This window comes from Candoia aspera, chromosome 1 (assembly GCF_035149785.1).
Source record: "Candoia aspera isolate rCanAsp1 chromosome 1, rCanAsp1.hap2, whole genome shotgun sequence".
Taxonomy (NCBI): domain Eukaryota; kingdom Metazoa; phylum Chordata; class Lepidosauria; order Squamata; family Boidae; genus Candoia; species Candoia aspera.
Window position 1 is genome coordinate 89,161,361 of NC_086153.1, and position 18,246 is coordinate 89,179,606.

At 37.0% G+C, this 18,246-nt stretch overlaps 1 protein-coding gene across 1 annotated transcript in view; it reads right to left on the reverse strand.

Annotated features, from left to right (window-relative positions):
- Positions 1 to 4,522: 4,522 nt before the first annotated feature.
- ADGRG6 (adhesion G protein-coupled receptor G6) overlaps positions 4,523 to 18,246 on the reverse strand; it is a 112,055-nt gene continuing 98,331 nt past the window's right edge. Inside the window, exons 23-26 of the mRNA XM_063294338.1 lie at positions 17,839 to 18,122; positions 13,153 to 13,254; positions 10,283 to 10,435; positions 4,523 to 5,067 (exon numbers count right to left, since the gene is read on the reverse strand). Of these exons, the coding sequence (XP_063150408.1) occupies positions 4,889 to 5,067; positions 10,283 to 10,435; positions 13,153 to 13,254; positions 17,839 to 18,122 (718 nt within the window). The 3' untranslated portion in view covers positions 4,523 to 4,888. The remainder of the gene's footprint in view (positions 5,068 to 10,282; positions 10,436 to 13,152; positions 13,255 to 17,838; positions 18,123 to 18,246) is intronic.

Here is an 18,246-nt window from a genome sequence, read left to right on the forward strand (position 1 = left end):
CATTCCCTCTAATATTAACAGCACCAGCTGTCAACATCTGCTTTCGTATCTTCTTTGCAGCCATTGCAAACAATGCAACTTGTTCAGTTACATATGCATCTACACCAGTCAGGAGAAAATAGATTTTTTTTCTTCTGTGCTAGACTGATTCAGTTGAGTTAACAAAGGCATGATGAATCCAGCTCTAGGTTCCTGATAGGTTCCTGATATAATTTGCAATGTGAATTATTACAAATGCATAAAAGATGTGTACTTGGAAATCCTTTTTATCTTCCATCCAAATAGGCTGTTGGCATTGTCTGAAAACAAAGTTCTATGAAAGCTTGTCTCAGGGAATGAGATGTAAGAAGCTATAAATGACATTCCTTTTCCATCTTTGAGAAATCGGTACCATTTGGCCCACTTAAGCTTGTATACGTGCTCTTTGTCTAAAATCTTAAAAAAAAACAAGTAGTCTTATCAGTGTATCATAATTTGTCGTTCAACAGTTCCTGATCTAGTGAAAATTGTGAGAATTTTAGACACAGATTTACCCATCCACTACTGGTAAATTGTTCGTGGAGGCACTGCTTTGCCAAGTAAGTGTCAGACATGAGAACAACTCTCCTATAAGTTTATTGATGGAAGGCCTGCTTCTAATCTCAACATTGCTGCTGGTACACATGGGGGTAAGGCTAAGATTGATCTCATGAATTTATTCTGGACCACCTTTAAACAAGCTCTTTGATAAACATGGGCTATAGTGTGACTGGACATAACTGGCTTTTCTTGGTAAGTCAGAAACCAGATTAAAATAGAAGAAATGAGGATGAAAATAAATATAGTTGTGTGAAGAGGGATGACAAGAGCCTCCAGCAAGTGAATGGAATTAAAATGGATAACATGATTTGGAATGAAACTGAAATGAGGGTATGCTGGAAGGAATGTTTTAGAGATTTGCATGGGATGCGTCAAAGAGTGGGATAGAAAGGAACATAAAGGTTGATGTTCAAGGAAAAAAATGCTGAAAAGGAATTCAGAAATATGAGAATCTTGAATAATGGTAAAGCTGCAGGAGTAGATGGCATAACTGGGGAAAAGTTTAAATATGGATGTGGTTTGCTTAAGGAACACCAATGCTACTTTGTGTGTGAAGTGTGAAGACTGCATCCATACCAGACGGCTGGAAGAATTCTATTTTTTTCCTCCCATGCAAAGGGCCGGATAGCAAGAGTGAATGCAAAAAACTTCATTTGCCCCTTGGAAAGTGTTGTCAGAATGAATGGAAAGAGCACATCTGCATTGGGGCAGTGCCAGAATTTGGACTGAAAAGGTACAAGAGGCAACTATGAGTACAATTCTGCAGGTGCAGTATAACCTGGTCTGGTGTAGACAGTCATATGAATGTGAGAAAGGCTTATGCTTATTGAATAAAGTGAATGGGCTTGAATCTTGGAATGCTTTGTGCAAGTATGGAGTTGGAAGTTGGTTGCTGAATTCAGAAACAGTGACAGATGATGGAAACATCCATATGAATAAATGAAATGCTTAGAGGACGATTCAAAGCTGAGAGCAGGGAATAAAGATGTGTGAGGTCCCCTTGGTTGTCTGCCTATTTATGAATAAATGTGTAAGGAATGCATGATGTGATGCTAAGCATTGGCTGGGGACATAAAAGTGAATGCACTTTTGTGATTCCTGCCCAATTTTCGTGTTAAAAGTGGGAATAGGAGTGAGAAGCCCCTGGGAGCCAAACCACTTTCATTCTTAATCCCACCCAACCTCCCTAAAAAAGGTGTGATATTGGCATAAAATTGTGATTTTGCACTCTTTTGGAGGGGAGGGGGAAGGTGAATGAGATGGTTTGCTTTTCTTGTCCCCTTGCAATCCCTGGCAATATATAAAAATTGCCCTCCCCGTGTCATCCCTACCCTTTCCGATTACAACCAGGTATGCTCCTGTGACCCTCAGAAGGTAATTAGGCAGAGTTTAAAGTTCTCTGTCCTCCAAATAGTGCCTGGTCTAGCTCTGCCATCTCCAAATTCTGGTTGCGAAAGGTCACCTGGAAGGAACAGGTTATTCTCCAGCATCCTCCCAAAGAATTCACCGATCAGATGCAAAGAATCAAGGTCACTCACAATTGAAAAAAATTTAATGACTTGGACTATTGATATTACAATTCTTTCTATAAGCTGTATCACTAGTCCGTAAAAACTAATACATGAAATTACACCAGCTATTTCCCTCATAAACAAAACCTTATCCAATAAACTGTACACATAGCAAATCCAACCTGCACACACATACTCTCACATTTCTTTTCTCCCCATCACTTAAAGATTGCATATAATTACAAAGATTGCCAGTATGCAGCTGAAATATGCGTACATATTTTGAACCTCAGAAATAAATAAATATATACAAGGGAAGTTAGACTTTGTTGATAAGAAAACCAAAGATTTACATAGAAGGACAATATGATGAAAGAGCAGCACTGGAAAATATTTATCTGAAATAGATTTTTAAGGATTACTACACGGTAGTAAAGGCAAAGAATAGTCTTAATTTAGTGAAAATATAAGCAAATTTCACATTAATCTTCTGGTCAGATAAAACTGTCTTAAAGGAAAACTAAAGTATAACCATTTTCCGAATGAAAGTAAAGCCTTATTTATCATTTTAATTTTATTCACTTCCAATTACCATACTCACACATTTTCCCTTCTCATTTTGAATATTTTTATCCAAGATAAATGACACACCAGCTACTTTTCTGAAATTTATTAACAGATATAAACTTACTAATTTTTTAGAAAGCACATATGAACAAAATATTCTCCCTAGTAAAGCTGTTTGATCCCATCAGACTCTGGTATATTTTGATGTTGTAAGCAATCATTCACTCACATTATGTTAAATCCATAACCCGTGATAAATAATTCCTTTTAGAGATTTAAAAAAAAGATTAAATAGTTTGAAGTCAAGCAGCTTTAGTATAACACGGCAACTTAATTTGACAATTCTGATGGTGCAAATTAATAAATTGTAGTTCTTAAAACAGATATAGTACAGCAGAAGAACAACACTTAAAATGTATCTTGAAAGTAAGCATGTAGAGATTATTGCAATAGAAATATGGGGGAATTCTATGACTACTTGTCAGTGGGTGATAAAATTTGCAGTTGTAGTTCTGTACAAATTTACCTCAAAGTAAGTCCCATTCTATTCAGTGGGAATTACTTCTGAGAAGACATACTGAAGATTATGCTATGAATTACTGGGAGATTAAATCAAGTAGCACACAGAGTTCTTAAAGAAGTGAGCAAGTAACAAAGATTGTTTTATATTTAGCATATATTTTTTGATATTTGGAGCATTTATTTAACCTAATTTCATCCAAAGAGAAATTGTGCTATATTTATAAACAATGAATATAACACTCTTCCCCTTTAAGGATGAGGCATACTGACTTTAGTAAATCTAAGTACATGTGCTACAATCAGAATATGTAATAACATAGTCTGTAATTCAAAACATTGTATGAAGGGAAGTAAGGATGATGGCATGACTACTAGGCTCACATGAGTACCTCAGTTGTTTCAGCAGATGCATGTATCTGAAATTATACAGATTTCTGGATAGGTGTGTTTCAATACTCATCCTGGAAAAGGTATTAGAATTGACACTGACTTGATGGCACACAATCAGTATTTCTATTAATCAATAATATGCATTGCTGTATATATTTGTACAGGTTAATAAACATGGGCTCCAATGTTGTACTCTATGTGCAGGCCAGTGAACATATAGATCTCCCATATAAATGGATTTCTCCTCTTACATAGTGAGGACTCGTTTTTTAAATTTGCAAATGTTCTAAATAAATGTTTGTGTTGCTCTTAAGGCAGGAATCAATAGAAAACCAACCTCCAGCCTGGAATTCTGCATGTATAAAGATGTGAAAGATCAAGCAAATTAGGAGGAACCAATGAAAGCTTATGTATAATATTTGGGCTGACTCAGAATTTCTATTCTTTGATCATAATGAAGATGCATAGCAACGGTGACATATTCCACAGCTCAGTTTCTTTCGGTCTAGGACCAGACAAACTTTCAAGTTACATAAAACACTTCATTAAGCTCTTCTAAAGGCAAAGAAACATTCTTCAATACTTCTGCCATTAGTAAAATTATAAGTATGGCCCAGAATTTGCAAGCAAGAGTTAAGATCAAGAATAAGATAGTCTTTGAAACACTTTTGCTTTCTGCAATTAGGCGCAAAAATGTATTAATTCACTAAAATAGTTTTTCTTTGCCTTGTCTGTGGAGGAAAAAAGATCTATAAAATCCTCCACGATCTCTCTAGCATTGCGCAAGCAGACTTCTGCTTGTGCCACAAGCAGAATGTTCTACCATCCCTCTATACTCTCTTCAGAGTAGATTTGGTTATAAGAAGAAAGGGGATCCATTCTACCTATGGATAGCACTCCCTGTGTAAGGTTACACATGCACATGCACACACACGTGTGCATACACACACACACACACACACACACCAGAAAACTTCCAAGAATGTAGGATTCCATACAACATCTTAACAGCATGCTTTAGTTTTGGGCTTTACAATATTCTTAATTTTGCAAGATTACAGATGGGATTAATTAACATGTCACTGATAGATGCTTGAGAACTGTTGTGATGAGAGAGTGTCAGCATCCATACTGGGTCAGTGGAAATAATTAGTTAGATGTTCTGTTTCTCCAACCAGAGATAGCAAGGATGTCGCTGAACAATTTATATAACTGGATAACAACACTTGGGTAGATTATTTCTTCGGCCAGCCACCAAGTTCAACATTTAGAATCTTCATTCTGTTTGTTGACTTCTCTTCTTCCAGATGCCCAGACACTCAGAATTTTGTACTGTGGCTCAGGGAGTCTGACATGATCATATTTCTATAGAAATTGTCTGACTGAGTACTGTAGTAACCCTTCACTTTGTCAATGACTTGGTGAACTGGGATGATTGACGTCTGCTCTGTGTCTACTTGGATGTATTTTGGTGAAGGCTTGTCAAGAAAAACATTGTCTGATTAAAAACAAGACAAAACAAAACAGTGAAAGTCAGTAATTTTGAAGATAGAATTTACCACCAAGTGGATGACCTCATGAAACCCCTCAGTAAATACTGTAAAGTATATAATACCCTTTTATGTTTGTTCCAAACTGTAATTTTTTTTTATAATCCATACCATGAATGTGTAAGCTCTGTGGCTTCAGTGTTACGACAGGCTTTACACTGCAAGTTAACGATCATACTACAAATGTTTTTCCTTTATTATTTTATTGTAAATTTTTATCATTTTTCTGTTTTAAGGAGGCAATTACAAATAAGCCATTTTTTGGGAGGCTTGGAGAAACAGAAGAAGCAAAATGGTGCTTTAAGCTTTCCTAAGAGTTAAGTCACCAATTTTACTCTTTAAAACCTCTCAAAATGGGAACAATCAGTTGAACTGTGGGGTGAGGGAGTGAGGGTTTCTAAAAGATGCAGTGAGTGTCTTGAAGTCTTAAGGTACACAACAATCATCATCTGCCTGAAATATTCAGCCCTACCTGTCCTCTCGGAGCTGCAAAATGGGTGCTGTTGGGCTGCATGTGTACCACACATTTTGTACTCCTGATCTATCTAGAAGTACAAATTAAATTCTGCTTCTTCAGCCTACATGATTTGAAATTTAGCTTTGATTTTCAGTTATTGAATGACATTTCCATGCTGACTTATGTAGTTACTGAAACCATGGTATCAGCATTATTGAAGCCATGGTATCAAACTGCACTAAAGACTGACAATTAAATGCTTTTTGGTATATGCATTAGCCTGTCACTGTATTGGGAATGTGATTATGATGAGTGTATAAGGACAGAAGAAAATTCATCTCGCTAAGAGCTATGCAGAAAAGGGAAAGAAATACATTACTTACTGCTGAATTGCTGAAATGAAGAAAGGGGTACTTTGTTTAAGTTGCACTAAAATCAATAGCAATTAATGTCCGCAGGTTTCACCATTTTTAGGCTCAATTTTTATGTGCTGAGAACGAGTTTTTAGTGCATTCCTCATTTTTAAGTTCCTCATTATCAATTTACATATTCCATTTAATTTGTGCATGCAGACTGTGTTATCTTCACTGAAATTAATGTCAGACTCATGTACCACTCCCTGGAGATGCAGAATCTATAGAGCCACATCTAAAGATGACATTACTTGAAATTGTGAAGAAGGCACAGAACTGCCACTGAAAATGACAGCTTCACATTCTTCCTTGTAACATGCATTGTCTCTTACCCTCCGTTGTGCTATGATCACATTATGTGTTTCCATTATGCTGTACAAAATTAGCTGGTATGGGCATTGACAGGAAGATATTTCACATAGTTAGGATATGACTAAAGATGCTTGGCAGAACTGATATTTGCAAATTCTGATACAAACTAGGAGCAGCGCATCTTCCAGTATGCATTCTTTTCATATAAAGGTACCAAAATGCACTTAACAACTATATTTTGAGAAAAAAGAATACATATTTAAATGCATTTTGTGTGGACTGAGTTGTTTTCAGTGTAGAGATTACAACAAGAGTTTATGGCTAAATATCTGGGAAAGTAAGATTGATTTTATTTTATTCATCTCTAATTATTACATAGAATAAATGGTGTTACATGTTACCGAAAAAGAAAAAGAACTTGAGAAAAGTTTTCCCCCCCACTAAAGCTAAGATACGTAATTGTGATCTGGGTGCACATGAATGTCTATAACAACGCTGACAGAGTTTACAAAATTCCTTTCCAATGATGCTTAATAGGTAAAATATGTTGTTTTAATTCTTTCAGCCTTTGGCAGAGTTACACTACATCATAATCAATATTGTCTCAAGTATCATCTGAAACCAACTGAGTTCAGTCAGCTGTGTTCATCCCGCTAATTTCAGACCTTGAGTACAGCATACCCGGAACAAACTTTTGAGTCAGGTATTAACAAAGGCTAGAGTTCAAGCCAGTAAGCAGCTTTGCTGGTCTAAATGTGACCATTAGATGGTGCTGACATAATGTCCCTCTATAATGTGTTATAGGTATCCAACAAGTAAGATTTCACCTGCTGATCTTACTACAATTGGTATGTTTTACTATGAATATTTAAATGTTTATGCAAACAAATAAACATTTTATTCAAACAAATAAACATTCTTTAAAATATTTTGCATTCATTTACTCATACAAGCAACTATATGAAATTTAAATTGGTCACAAGTATAAACAAGAGGGAAAGGAGGATTCCTCAATTTTTTTACAATAACGCACAGCTAAATTTAGGTAGATTTAAAATTAGAATTACTTATGAAGTGCAAATGAAGCAAATGCAAATAACACTGGATTTTTTTTTTCACATGGACGAAAGCACTGGCATGCTAAAGTGTACCAGAAAGGGGTTTTTTTTTTTTTTGGGCAAACATTCTTATATGGCAAGGTTCATGGTTTACTCTGATTTTGTTGTACTAGTTTTGAAAAAGTGTAGTTATGATTTCTTGCATGTTACATTATGTGCATTTATTATACATCAATCTGTATTTTTTAAATTAACAGAAAAACAGTTCAAGGGTTAAAGCAGTTCTCCTACAGTGTTTGGGGTTTGCAGATTTAGGAGGAAGATCAATAAGGGGAGATACAACAGAGGTACGTATATAAAATAAACCATAGGTGGAAAATGTAGAAAGTTTTCTGCTTCACTCTATTGGAACTTGGAATCAGCCGGAGAGAGCAAAACAGCATCTGCTGCCATGAATTGTGTAAGAGTAAATTTAGAAGTGGGACTAGATTAGGAGGCTCGCACTTCAATCATCCCCTTATGAAGACAGTTCATGGACCTGCTCACCCCTATCATGGCCCCAGGTTGCTTGGGGTGGTGCAGTGAATCTCTTCCTTTCCCCCCTTTTCTTTTGGAGAGGAAATAGCTTTATTCCTCCAAATCCATGTGTGAAATGTGTCAAAGGGGGAAACTAGAGAGCGGCAGTCTTAACTCTTTCTTCCAGTTGTCTTTCATCAAGGAGGATCCAAAGAGAGGCACTCAGCCTTGGTGATTCTTATCCACCACAGATAGGAACAAACTGCAGCAACTCAGTGCTGCGGCGATGCTCCAGCCCTATGGCCTTTCATAGTTTCCCCTCTTTCCTCCCCTGTGGTGAGTGGAGAAGCTTCCACCATTGTTTCAAGCTTTCCCAGCTGCCTCCTCTTTTCTCTCTCCTCCCTCTGCTGGGAAGACCTTCTCCATCCTGGTAGCTGGAGACAGAAGCAGAACCTTTGGCTGCTGATGCAGAGTAGCTTGACCCACTCCCAGATACCATCCTTGCCTACCCTGCCTTGATCACTTCCCTCCCAGCCAGGGGAAGGCGGGCCCTGCAGGAAGGGGATGTCAGCCGCCTGCTTTCATTTCTTGGCGACTAAAATTGAATGAGGCACTGGAGTATGAACATGGGCATGCTGGCTTTTTGAATTGAGGGTACACGGGATTGAGGGTCATGGGCCACAGACAGTGACTTGGAGGGTGGCAACTCTAAGTCCCCAGGGCTAGACATATTCATGGAGAATAGGAGCAATGGCTTAATAGTGGTGTATTATGCCGAGACTCAAAGGCAGCATGGCTTATACCAGCTGTAAAGGGAGCAGTAACTGAAGAAGGCAATTCCCTCATTTCCTACCTATCAGCTTTTGGGATGCCTCTGTTGGTCACTGTATGATAGCCGAATCCACGGAGTTCATCCTACTTTCATTAGGTTGGCTAAATATTACAATAAGTGCTGAACCAGCTTGTATACACTGTCTACGTTTACTGCATATTTTAAAAATCTAATTCAGTGGGTAACTGAAAGCTTTTTCTAATGGTTAGAAACACGTTCAGCATCAGAGAATACAGTAATTTCTTGCAGACATTATTATAAATTAGGTGAACCACTTTATGTCTTTTTCACTTTGTTTTTGTAAGCTACTACACCATATACATTTTTGAGAAAAACGTGTATTGAACAATTTCTATTCGGGCCAAATAACAGAATCAAAGAAATGTGGGGGAAGCCTCTGAGAAATAACCTACTTGTAATGAACTTTCATGATACAAACTGCACAAGAGTCGCTCTTGGAATAGGCAAGCAAACACCACCATTTTACAGAGCTGATTTCATTGGATGTTTACCTCAAACAATCCTGAGTGTTTCGTTTTCATGCTAACCATAATCTAAAGCGCTCTTGTGCACCAAATTATAGCCAGTCAGAATTAATGATGGAGAAAGTTGCATAGTATAGAGTGAAGCAATGTGTATGATTGGTTAATCTTTTCTGTTGGTTCAAACTTCATGCACATGTCCTTATGCAAGCGTTTGGAAATCATGCATTCAGCAACACTTTACCTTGAATGTTCGACCACTGGTGAGGACATGTTCTTAGAAGACATTATCTATACCATAAACATATGAGCAGCTGAATCAATTACAAGAACAGTAAAATAATTCAACAATTACTTGGAGATATCTACCACCATATAATTTACTAAATTATGATCAAACGTGAGCTTAATATACCAATTTGAATAACTATTTTACATAGATGTCCTCAAGCAGATAACAATTCATACAGAATGAAAGATTAACACAGACTGTGCCTTACAAAGTTTGCACATAACATGAACATATTATTTATATTAAAAAGAGCCTAATAGTCTGTATCATGACCAGGAATAAATGTACCTACAGATACTTAAAGAAAACCCCTACTATGTAATGTAGTATTTCTGGGAATAAAACTGCAATTCATAACAATGCATCAAATTAGTTACCCATGGTGATTCATAAACATTTAATAGACTACTTGCAATTAATGCAATGTGGTGTTATATGCCAATCTTTTAAACACTTTCAGAGAAATTTTTATTGCATTTAATACAATATCCCTTATACGAAAAAGGAGTGTTAGCAGTGTTTCATTGGAAAATGCCAACAATCTTACCCTGTTTTAGATTTAGGTAAGCCTTAGCTTTTGGTAATCTTAAAGGTAAATAATGCATAGGCAGTTTAAGGGCCTTATGCCTATATAGTTCACTTCTATGGGCTGTTGGGAAAGACTGCATTGAACCAGATGAACCTCAGCCAAATTTTGGTTAATTCCTATGGCTGCATTTCTTGTGCATAAACTTATCTAAGGTTCCCAATCAGTGGATAATTCATTTTAAAGATAGACTTTTCATATTGAAAACTACTGACCAGAATGGCTGTTCCTTTTATGGTAGGTGTTTGATGTGGATTTTGATTTTGAAGTCAGGTATGTTGAATTAGAACCAATAGAACTGGAAGATAAGGATTTCCCCAGATTGTCTGAACTCTTCTTTATTATATTCGTTGCTGTTTTACTCCAGTCTGAAAATAAATGAAAGCAAATCTGGCTGTAATTGCATACCAGGTTAAAATAATTGTTCAGACCTTAGAAGAAACAAAGAAATGGAATTAAAGAAATCACAAATTATTTTCATTTTCTCCTAGTGTGCTTATTCCTCATCATGCAAATCATGCAATCATGCATTTCCTCTGTGCTGACAATATGGGAATTTATGATGTGCAGTGATACAGTCATGTCAATGGTACCACTCACATTTAACATCTGAAATTATTCCCACACTGCCACTAATATAAGATACAGGCAATCCTTGTTTAGCGAGGCTTGGGGTTGTTGCTGCTGGATGGGGGAGGGAGCAAGGGGGTATGCAAGTGCCAGGGGAGGCATGGGGAGGTTTTGCAGGGGTGTGTGAATAGCGGGGAGGCACAGTAAGACTCAGGGAGAGCGTGTTGGGGTACATGAGGGTGCGAGAGAGGCTCGAGGAGGGTGTGCGGGGATTTGCAAGGGCGGTGCAGCAAGGCCTGAGGGTGCACGTGGGTGGCATGGCGAGACTTGGGGGAGTGTTAGGGTGGCATGGTAAGGGTATGCAAGGGAGGTGTGTCAGGGGTTGTGCACAGGAATGGCATAGTGAGGGAGGCTGGGGAGGGTGCATGGGGGTGTGTGAGTGGCTGGCACAGTGCAAGTGCAGAGAGGCTGGGGGACGGTGCATGGATGGGAGAGACTAACCCCAGTGCAATGTGACCTTCCCTGCTGGCTTCCCCATTTACTTTCTGGGGGAGCTGGCAGGGAAGTTCGCAAATGATGATCACATGGTTGCGGGGTGCTGCAACCAGTTGTAAGTTTGAGCCAGTTGCCAAGTGCCCAGACTGTGATCCATTGTGACCATAGGAGTGCTGGGATGACCAGAACTCCGAGGACCAGTTGTTACTACCATTTGTTCAGCACCACCATAACTTTGAACAGCTGCTGAACAAATGGTCATAAGTTGAGGACTACCTGTATTCAGCAAGATGGAGAAATACTGAAATACCCACAATGGAGGAATGGATTGTGAAGATGGCAGGTCTAGCAGAGATGGCAAAACTGACCTGTTTGGTCAGAGACAAAACAACAGGTACCTTTTTTAAAGACTGGAAACCTTTTTGCTGAAAATGGAGAAAAGTGAAATGGTGATTTCTGGATTTGACAGTTGAAAAAAGATTGAATAAGGGGCTGAATGGATTACTGTAATGTTAAGGAGAGAGGAGAGATAATGAGCTTGTTTGTAACTGTTGTAAAGGAGGGTGGAAGTTAGTTCTTTAATTATCTTTTTTCTTTCAACTCTATTCTTTTCTGCACCTTTCCTTTTCTCTTTTTCTTTCTTTTATCTATAAATATTTCTATATTAGTCTTTTAGCTATGTAAACACTTTTAATAAAAATTAATAAAAATAATAATTGCAAATGGTCGCTAGATGAGGCAGTTGCTAAATAATGTCTACCTGTACTACGATTACATCAAAAGTTGATCTTAAACTGCAAGCAGGAACAATTAAATTTTTTAATTTAATTTAATTAATTCCTTTTAATTTAAAAGGAAACTCAGAAACGTATCTTGAATTTAGAAGTGAGGTAAATTTCACTATTGTGTTAAAGAGTTGTGAATTTTAACCGGATGTTTTTAAAAGACACTTTATATGCAAATTATGCTTTTAGTTTCTATTGTATGCCATATTATAGGATATGGAGAACTTCTGTAAGAAACTATTTCAAGATCCTTTATGCTTCTGACTCATACTCTTTCCTCTGCCAGCTCTCAACATGCAAAAGAAGCTTTTCAACCACAAATCCACCAACACAGGTCAGAGAAATGTATCCATCTGCCCACTACATAAACACGAATGTTCCTCATTTGGGGCACAGTTGGTATATTCAGTGTGTTCAAATGTTTGCAGTCTTGGGAATTTGGCTTCTGACCTCCTCAAACTGGTTGAGGTGATTAACAATATTTTCTAAACTACAGAGACAATTTTAAAGAAGTTCAAAGCAACAGAGGTATTCAACCATGCAGAACCCCTGGTTTTTACTACTACAGAAGATCTTTTTAAATTCTGCTTACTACTAAAAATTCATTCATTCCTGGAATTGTATACATTAAAAATATGTATATTTTATATCCCCTCTTTTGGGTGAGATGGGTGGTAATTAAATTTGAATAATAATAATAATAATAATAATGACTGTGAAGTTAAAAAAGAAATCCTGGAAGGTGGCATGGGCAAATAACTTCCATACAGTTGCCAAGAATACTACAAGGTCATGTCTATAACCCACTCAAAGTGAAGAAGACTTTAACAATGAATAGAACTGAGCTTAATTAAAGTAACAAATCATAGAATACAATGACTGTTACATATGGGCCTTGTCCATATATCTACCAAATGGGAATTTTTGGCAGACTTTGAGAAGTCATATTTTATTCAGTGAAAGCTAAGATAAAGGATCAAAGCAATTGTTCTCTTTCAGCCTTTACTTTCTAATATCTCCTTAAACATTGCAAAGAAATATTTATTTGAAATAACACCATTTGCAGAAATAGCATATTCTCAATTTTCTAGTAGTTTCTATTAAATAGTCCCAGAAAGATCTGTTTAGCAGGTCCTAGCTTGTCAGCGCATGGATGAGAGACTATCTTAGAGTGTACATTTTAGCTTTCTGAGTTCCTTAAAAAGAGGGGAGTTATAAATGGTAGTTCATAATACCTGAGTTATCTGCCAGCCTGAATCTTCCACAACAAAGATGTCTTCTCCATTGCTTTTGTACATTTTCTTTCATTGCACAGTGGAATATAAATATAAATAAACCTGAAAAAGAGAAATAATAATAATCCAGAAAATCCAGATAAAACTTTATTAAAAGGATAATAAGTAACATATTTAGAAATTGTGTTTGACTCCTATTCCCTGCCCCTTCAGAAAAGCAGCCAAGATATATCTCTTTGGTCAGGCTTTATGTGTTAATTGGAGTATTAGTTTTATGCTTCTAATTTACATTTTGTATTCAACATGACAATTACTCTTAGCTACCTTGAGTACGCTAGATTTTTCTTTTAAAAATTCCTTTAAAAAAAAACCCTATATTTCTAAAGCATGTGGCATGCAGTCTCTGGATCGCAAGAAAAAAATATACAATATCTATGAAATCTTATTTTGGCTGCTATTTCTCATTTAATATTTTGTGCTCTGGACATTGAACTCCCAAGTTTCGTTAATTCAATTTTGGTTTTTAAATATGGGTAAGAAACACACACACAGACACAAACACCTTTGGTTCATGAAATAGTGTACATGATATTTGGATATATACATTCACTAATTGTTACTCATGTGCAAACCCAACCAGATGTGAATTAAACTGATTCAAGAGTAAGCTGGAACATCTAATAAATTAGAGCAGGGGTCTCCAAACTCTTCAGCCTGTCAATCCCTTCATGTAGTTTCAGATTGTGTATCAACCCCCAAGCATTTATTATATGAAAATAATTTAATAAATACTACTTTAACTAATAGTACCGCGAATAACAACAGTAACAACAACAATGGATAGTCCCATCAACCCTTGGGGGTCCATATTGACCACTATGGAGAACCCTGAATTAGAGACACCACCACATTTTTAAGCCAATCTATTTAATATCTGAATGACCTCTAATTCAGAAAACTCTGGGTACCTGTTCCTTCTTCCAGTAGTACTCAAAAATCCTTCCCCCATCACTCCCACTACTCATGCTGATGTTGTATCCTTAATGGTGACATCAAATAGGAGAAAACAAAACTTTTCTAAACATCACTGTTATTTCCCCAATGCCATTCATACTTAAGTCCTAATATAGCAGCACTCCAGAGTCCATCCCCTTCCCCCTCCTGTAGTGCCATTAGAAATGAAGCAATCACAGAAGTGACAGGAAAGAGGCAAATTTGAGTACTGATGTTGGATGGATCTGGGCTCTGGGACCTGAGTGTGTAGATGTGGAGAGTGGTGAAGAACTTTAAGTATTATTTTACTTCAGTTAAAATCTGGGTTAAATGTTCAATTTGTGTATTATTTGAGCAGTAGGAAAAGTCAAGACTTTCCTAATCCAGAAATATATGTCTTATCAGCTTGTCTATTATTACGTTCACCTGGATGTTGATGTAGAAGATAAATCACATACTGTAACATGTTCATATTATTCTACCTTGCTTATTGGTCCCAACAGAGTTTTGGCATGGACATCCCACAAGCTGACAATTGTCACATTATTAACCCATTTTTTTTAGAATACTATTTTGTTCTAGTTAATTATATTAATGAAACTGAAACTTTTTAATGACAAGGTACAGGCAGTCCTTGCTTAACAACCACAACTGCGACCAGAATTCTGGTTGCCAAGTGAAGCAGCCATTAAGCAAATCTGACCCAATCTTATGACCTTTTTGCGGTGGTTTTTAAGTGAATCACCATGGCATTAAGCAAATGATGTGGTTGTTAAACGAATCACATGATTCCCCATTGATTTTGCTTGCCAGAAGCTGGCCAGGAAGGTTGAAAATGGTGATCATGTGACCATGGGATGCAGCAATGGTCATAAATGCAAACCAGTTGCCAAGTGCCCAAATTGTGATCATGTGACCATGGGGATGCTGTGACAGTCATAAGTGTGAGAACTAGTCATAAGTCATTTTTTTCAACACTGTTGTAAGTCCAAACCATCACTAAATGAATGATTGTTAAGTGAGGACTACCTGTACTCCAAATGTATTTATTTATGTTATTTTTAACAAACACTATTTCTTCCATTTTATTAATTTAAAAATACTATAACATTTCTCTACTTCTTTATTTTTTAAAAGTCCACATCTGTACTTCAAGACTCTACTGCAGGTCTTTATAGCATACTATATGTTGTAGATTAACAACCATTTTATGTGTTAACTTTGCAGATTAGCGCTAAAGATGGAATATAGGCACTGGTAAAGAAAAACTAATGTATATAATCAGAACATGACATTATCAATGTACAGTTATCTGGAATTCAATGGGGAAAGTAATTAGATTCATACTGCTTACATAATTTGACTCTAAATTTTGAATACAATTTTTATAGTATTCGTATTACCTATATATTGCACAAGTTGTGCCCACAAAGTAATATGTTGATCGAATGGTTTCCCACAGGCATCTGGCCTTTTTATTTGCTAGGGGAACAGCTACGGGAACTCCACTGGGTTTTGCTTGGATTCAGGTGTATTAATAAGCAGATCGGAACAGTTTCACAAGTGGAGCACAGCTGCTTAAGAAGTGGGTGCCTATGATACTGTATTTTTCAGTAACAGAGCCCAAGTTTGCTGAACACTAAAAAAACTGTTCAATTCATAATTCAAGTTCTTTCCTTCAATTCCTCCAACTAATTAGCACAGGCTGCTACTAGGATTGTTTGCTACACTGGAAACTCTCTTCTTGCTAAGAAGAAGATTCTTTGAAAAATGCATACATGTTGAATTTGTTTTGGAACTCTCACTGGACTTCCAAATAACAACCTTTAATATTTCAGCTGGATTTTGGATAAGAACCCAGATTCCATGACCTTCCTGCAAGAGTTCTCAAGCAGCTCTGTTAAAATCAAGTCTGAGGAGAGTCCTGATAAATAAAGTTCAGCCCACTGCTTGTTTTAATGAAACCTTTGCAGAGCAGTCTTTTCAGCATGAAAAACAGAGCAGTTCAAGCTGCCAGAGGTGTTTTGTGACAACAGCCTTGGAAAAAAGAATGGCATGAAATAAAATTAGGAGTATCTTGAATAAAAAGGGAAATGGTTGAAAAAACAAATGGAGAGCTGATGGAGTGAAAGAGAAGTCCAGCAAACAGCTGAAATGAGGGAAGTGACAATTATTTCTCCAAACAGTTGTCAGAAAAGTCTAAGCAAAGTTAGTATATCTTTTATTATATACTAATAATACTGAAGGATGAATTAAGCACTGCATATTATACGTAATCAAATTGCCCTTTTTCTTCCCCAACACCGCTGAAGGGGAAGTGATATAGGCTTGATAAACCAAAACTAAACTGATACAATTTTATTAAAAGAAAGCCATACATTGTCTACATGATAAATATTGTTTTTTTAAAAGCTGGATTTTTGAGAGAATTAATTTAGTATTTGCATCCTTCACCTGCTCCTATTCCAATAAATAAAAATAAGGAACTCTGTATAATATAATAATACCTTATAATACATTTCCACCCCCCCCCTTTTATTCTCTCCAAACCAGTGGAAGGGTAGAAAGAAATTATGTAAAGAGGCTCAGGACTCTGTCTACCAACAAGATTACATTCTGAAAGCACAACAGAACTGGACCAGATTTTGGTATGGGGAGAGAAGATGGCAAAAGAAAAATAAAAAAAATATGGGCTCCCTCCCCCCTTCAATTGTGTCCAGTTCTCAGAGCCTGCTTGGATAAGTCCCTGCAGTTTTCTTGGCAAAGTTTTCAGAAGTGATTTGCCATTGTCTTCTTCCTAGGGCCAAGAGAAAGTGACTGGCCCAAGGTCACCCAGCTGGCTCTGTGCCTAAGGCGGGACTAGAATTCACTGTCCCCCAGTTTCTAGACTGCCTTTAACCACTACACCAAACTGGTGCTCTAAAGGTGGGCTACAGAGAGAAAAATTCAGAAACAATTTCCTAATGAATCTGTATGGGTAGTGGCTTGGAACATTACCCACTATTTCATTCCAAACTCCCCTACCCTTCCTTCTCAATCATGTGAATTAACTTTTAAGAAGTCACTTGGAAAGCACTGCAGACACCCTAACTTGTTCGTAATGTATAAAATATGTTCAGGAATATATCTTTACAAATTGCACTATGTAAATGCAAATGATGATCACGATGATAAAAAAATTAAAAAATAAGGAAACTTTTATGCTTAGTTTTGGAGTGCCTTGTTAATTCCAAATTAGACATTCTGAATAATCTTTCAAGTTGGAAAGCAGAAATGTGTAGATTCCACATATCTAATTCCAGAGACTTAGATGAATTACTCTCTTGAAACAATCAGAACATGCTCCTATGGTAGGTTGGAGAACTTCCACATTTTGTTGGCTTCCAGTTCCAAGCAGTTCCACCCACCATGATATGACACTGTTTCTGAATTCTATTATCATCAATTATTGTCATGTGAATTGTTACTATTTATACTCTATAACTGTTACTATTGATTCTCTGTGTGTGTGTATACATACACAGATACACACATGGATAACAATTAATACAGTGGATGAAATGGGCTTTAATCTACAAATGCTTAACCTGTTAGACTGCTACGTAATGTATACTTCCATGCATAGCTACCTGGGCATGTAAGTTGCCAAAGGTTATCATTTATACTGCTTTTCCAAAATGGTTCTCTACTCACCTTGCAATGAGTTGAAAATACAGAAGAGGTACAAAAAAGGAAAATATAGTGGCCCCCAGGCAAAAAAAGCAAAGCCCCATGTCATGCCTAGGAGGAAGGTCAGGCTAATAACACTACGAAGGTTCCTCAGGATCTCTTCCCGCATAGTCCTATTGCTCCGTTTGCCATTTCGTCCACATATTTGCATCATCACCACAACAAACATGGCAATGTTCATGAGGAACATGATTCCAAAATAGCCAACACACGTCACGTAAAATACAATACTGTTTTTAATCCAGCAGCTGTAAAGAAAGTATTAATTCTACATTATTCCCATGTTACAAAATTGGTTGTCCATTTATTCTGGTTGCTTTGGGCTGCTTTACACATTAGTATTGTGCCTTAGCTAGTACTTCCTCAAAGTTG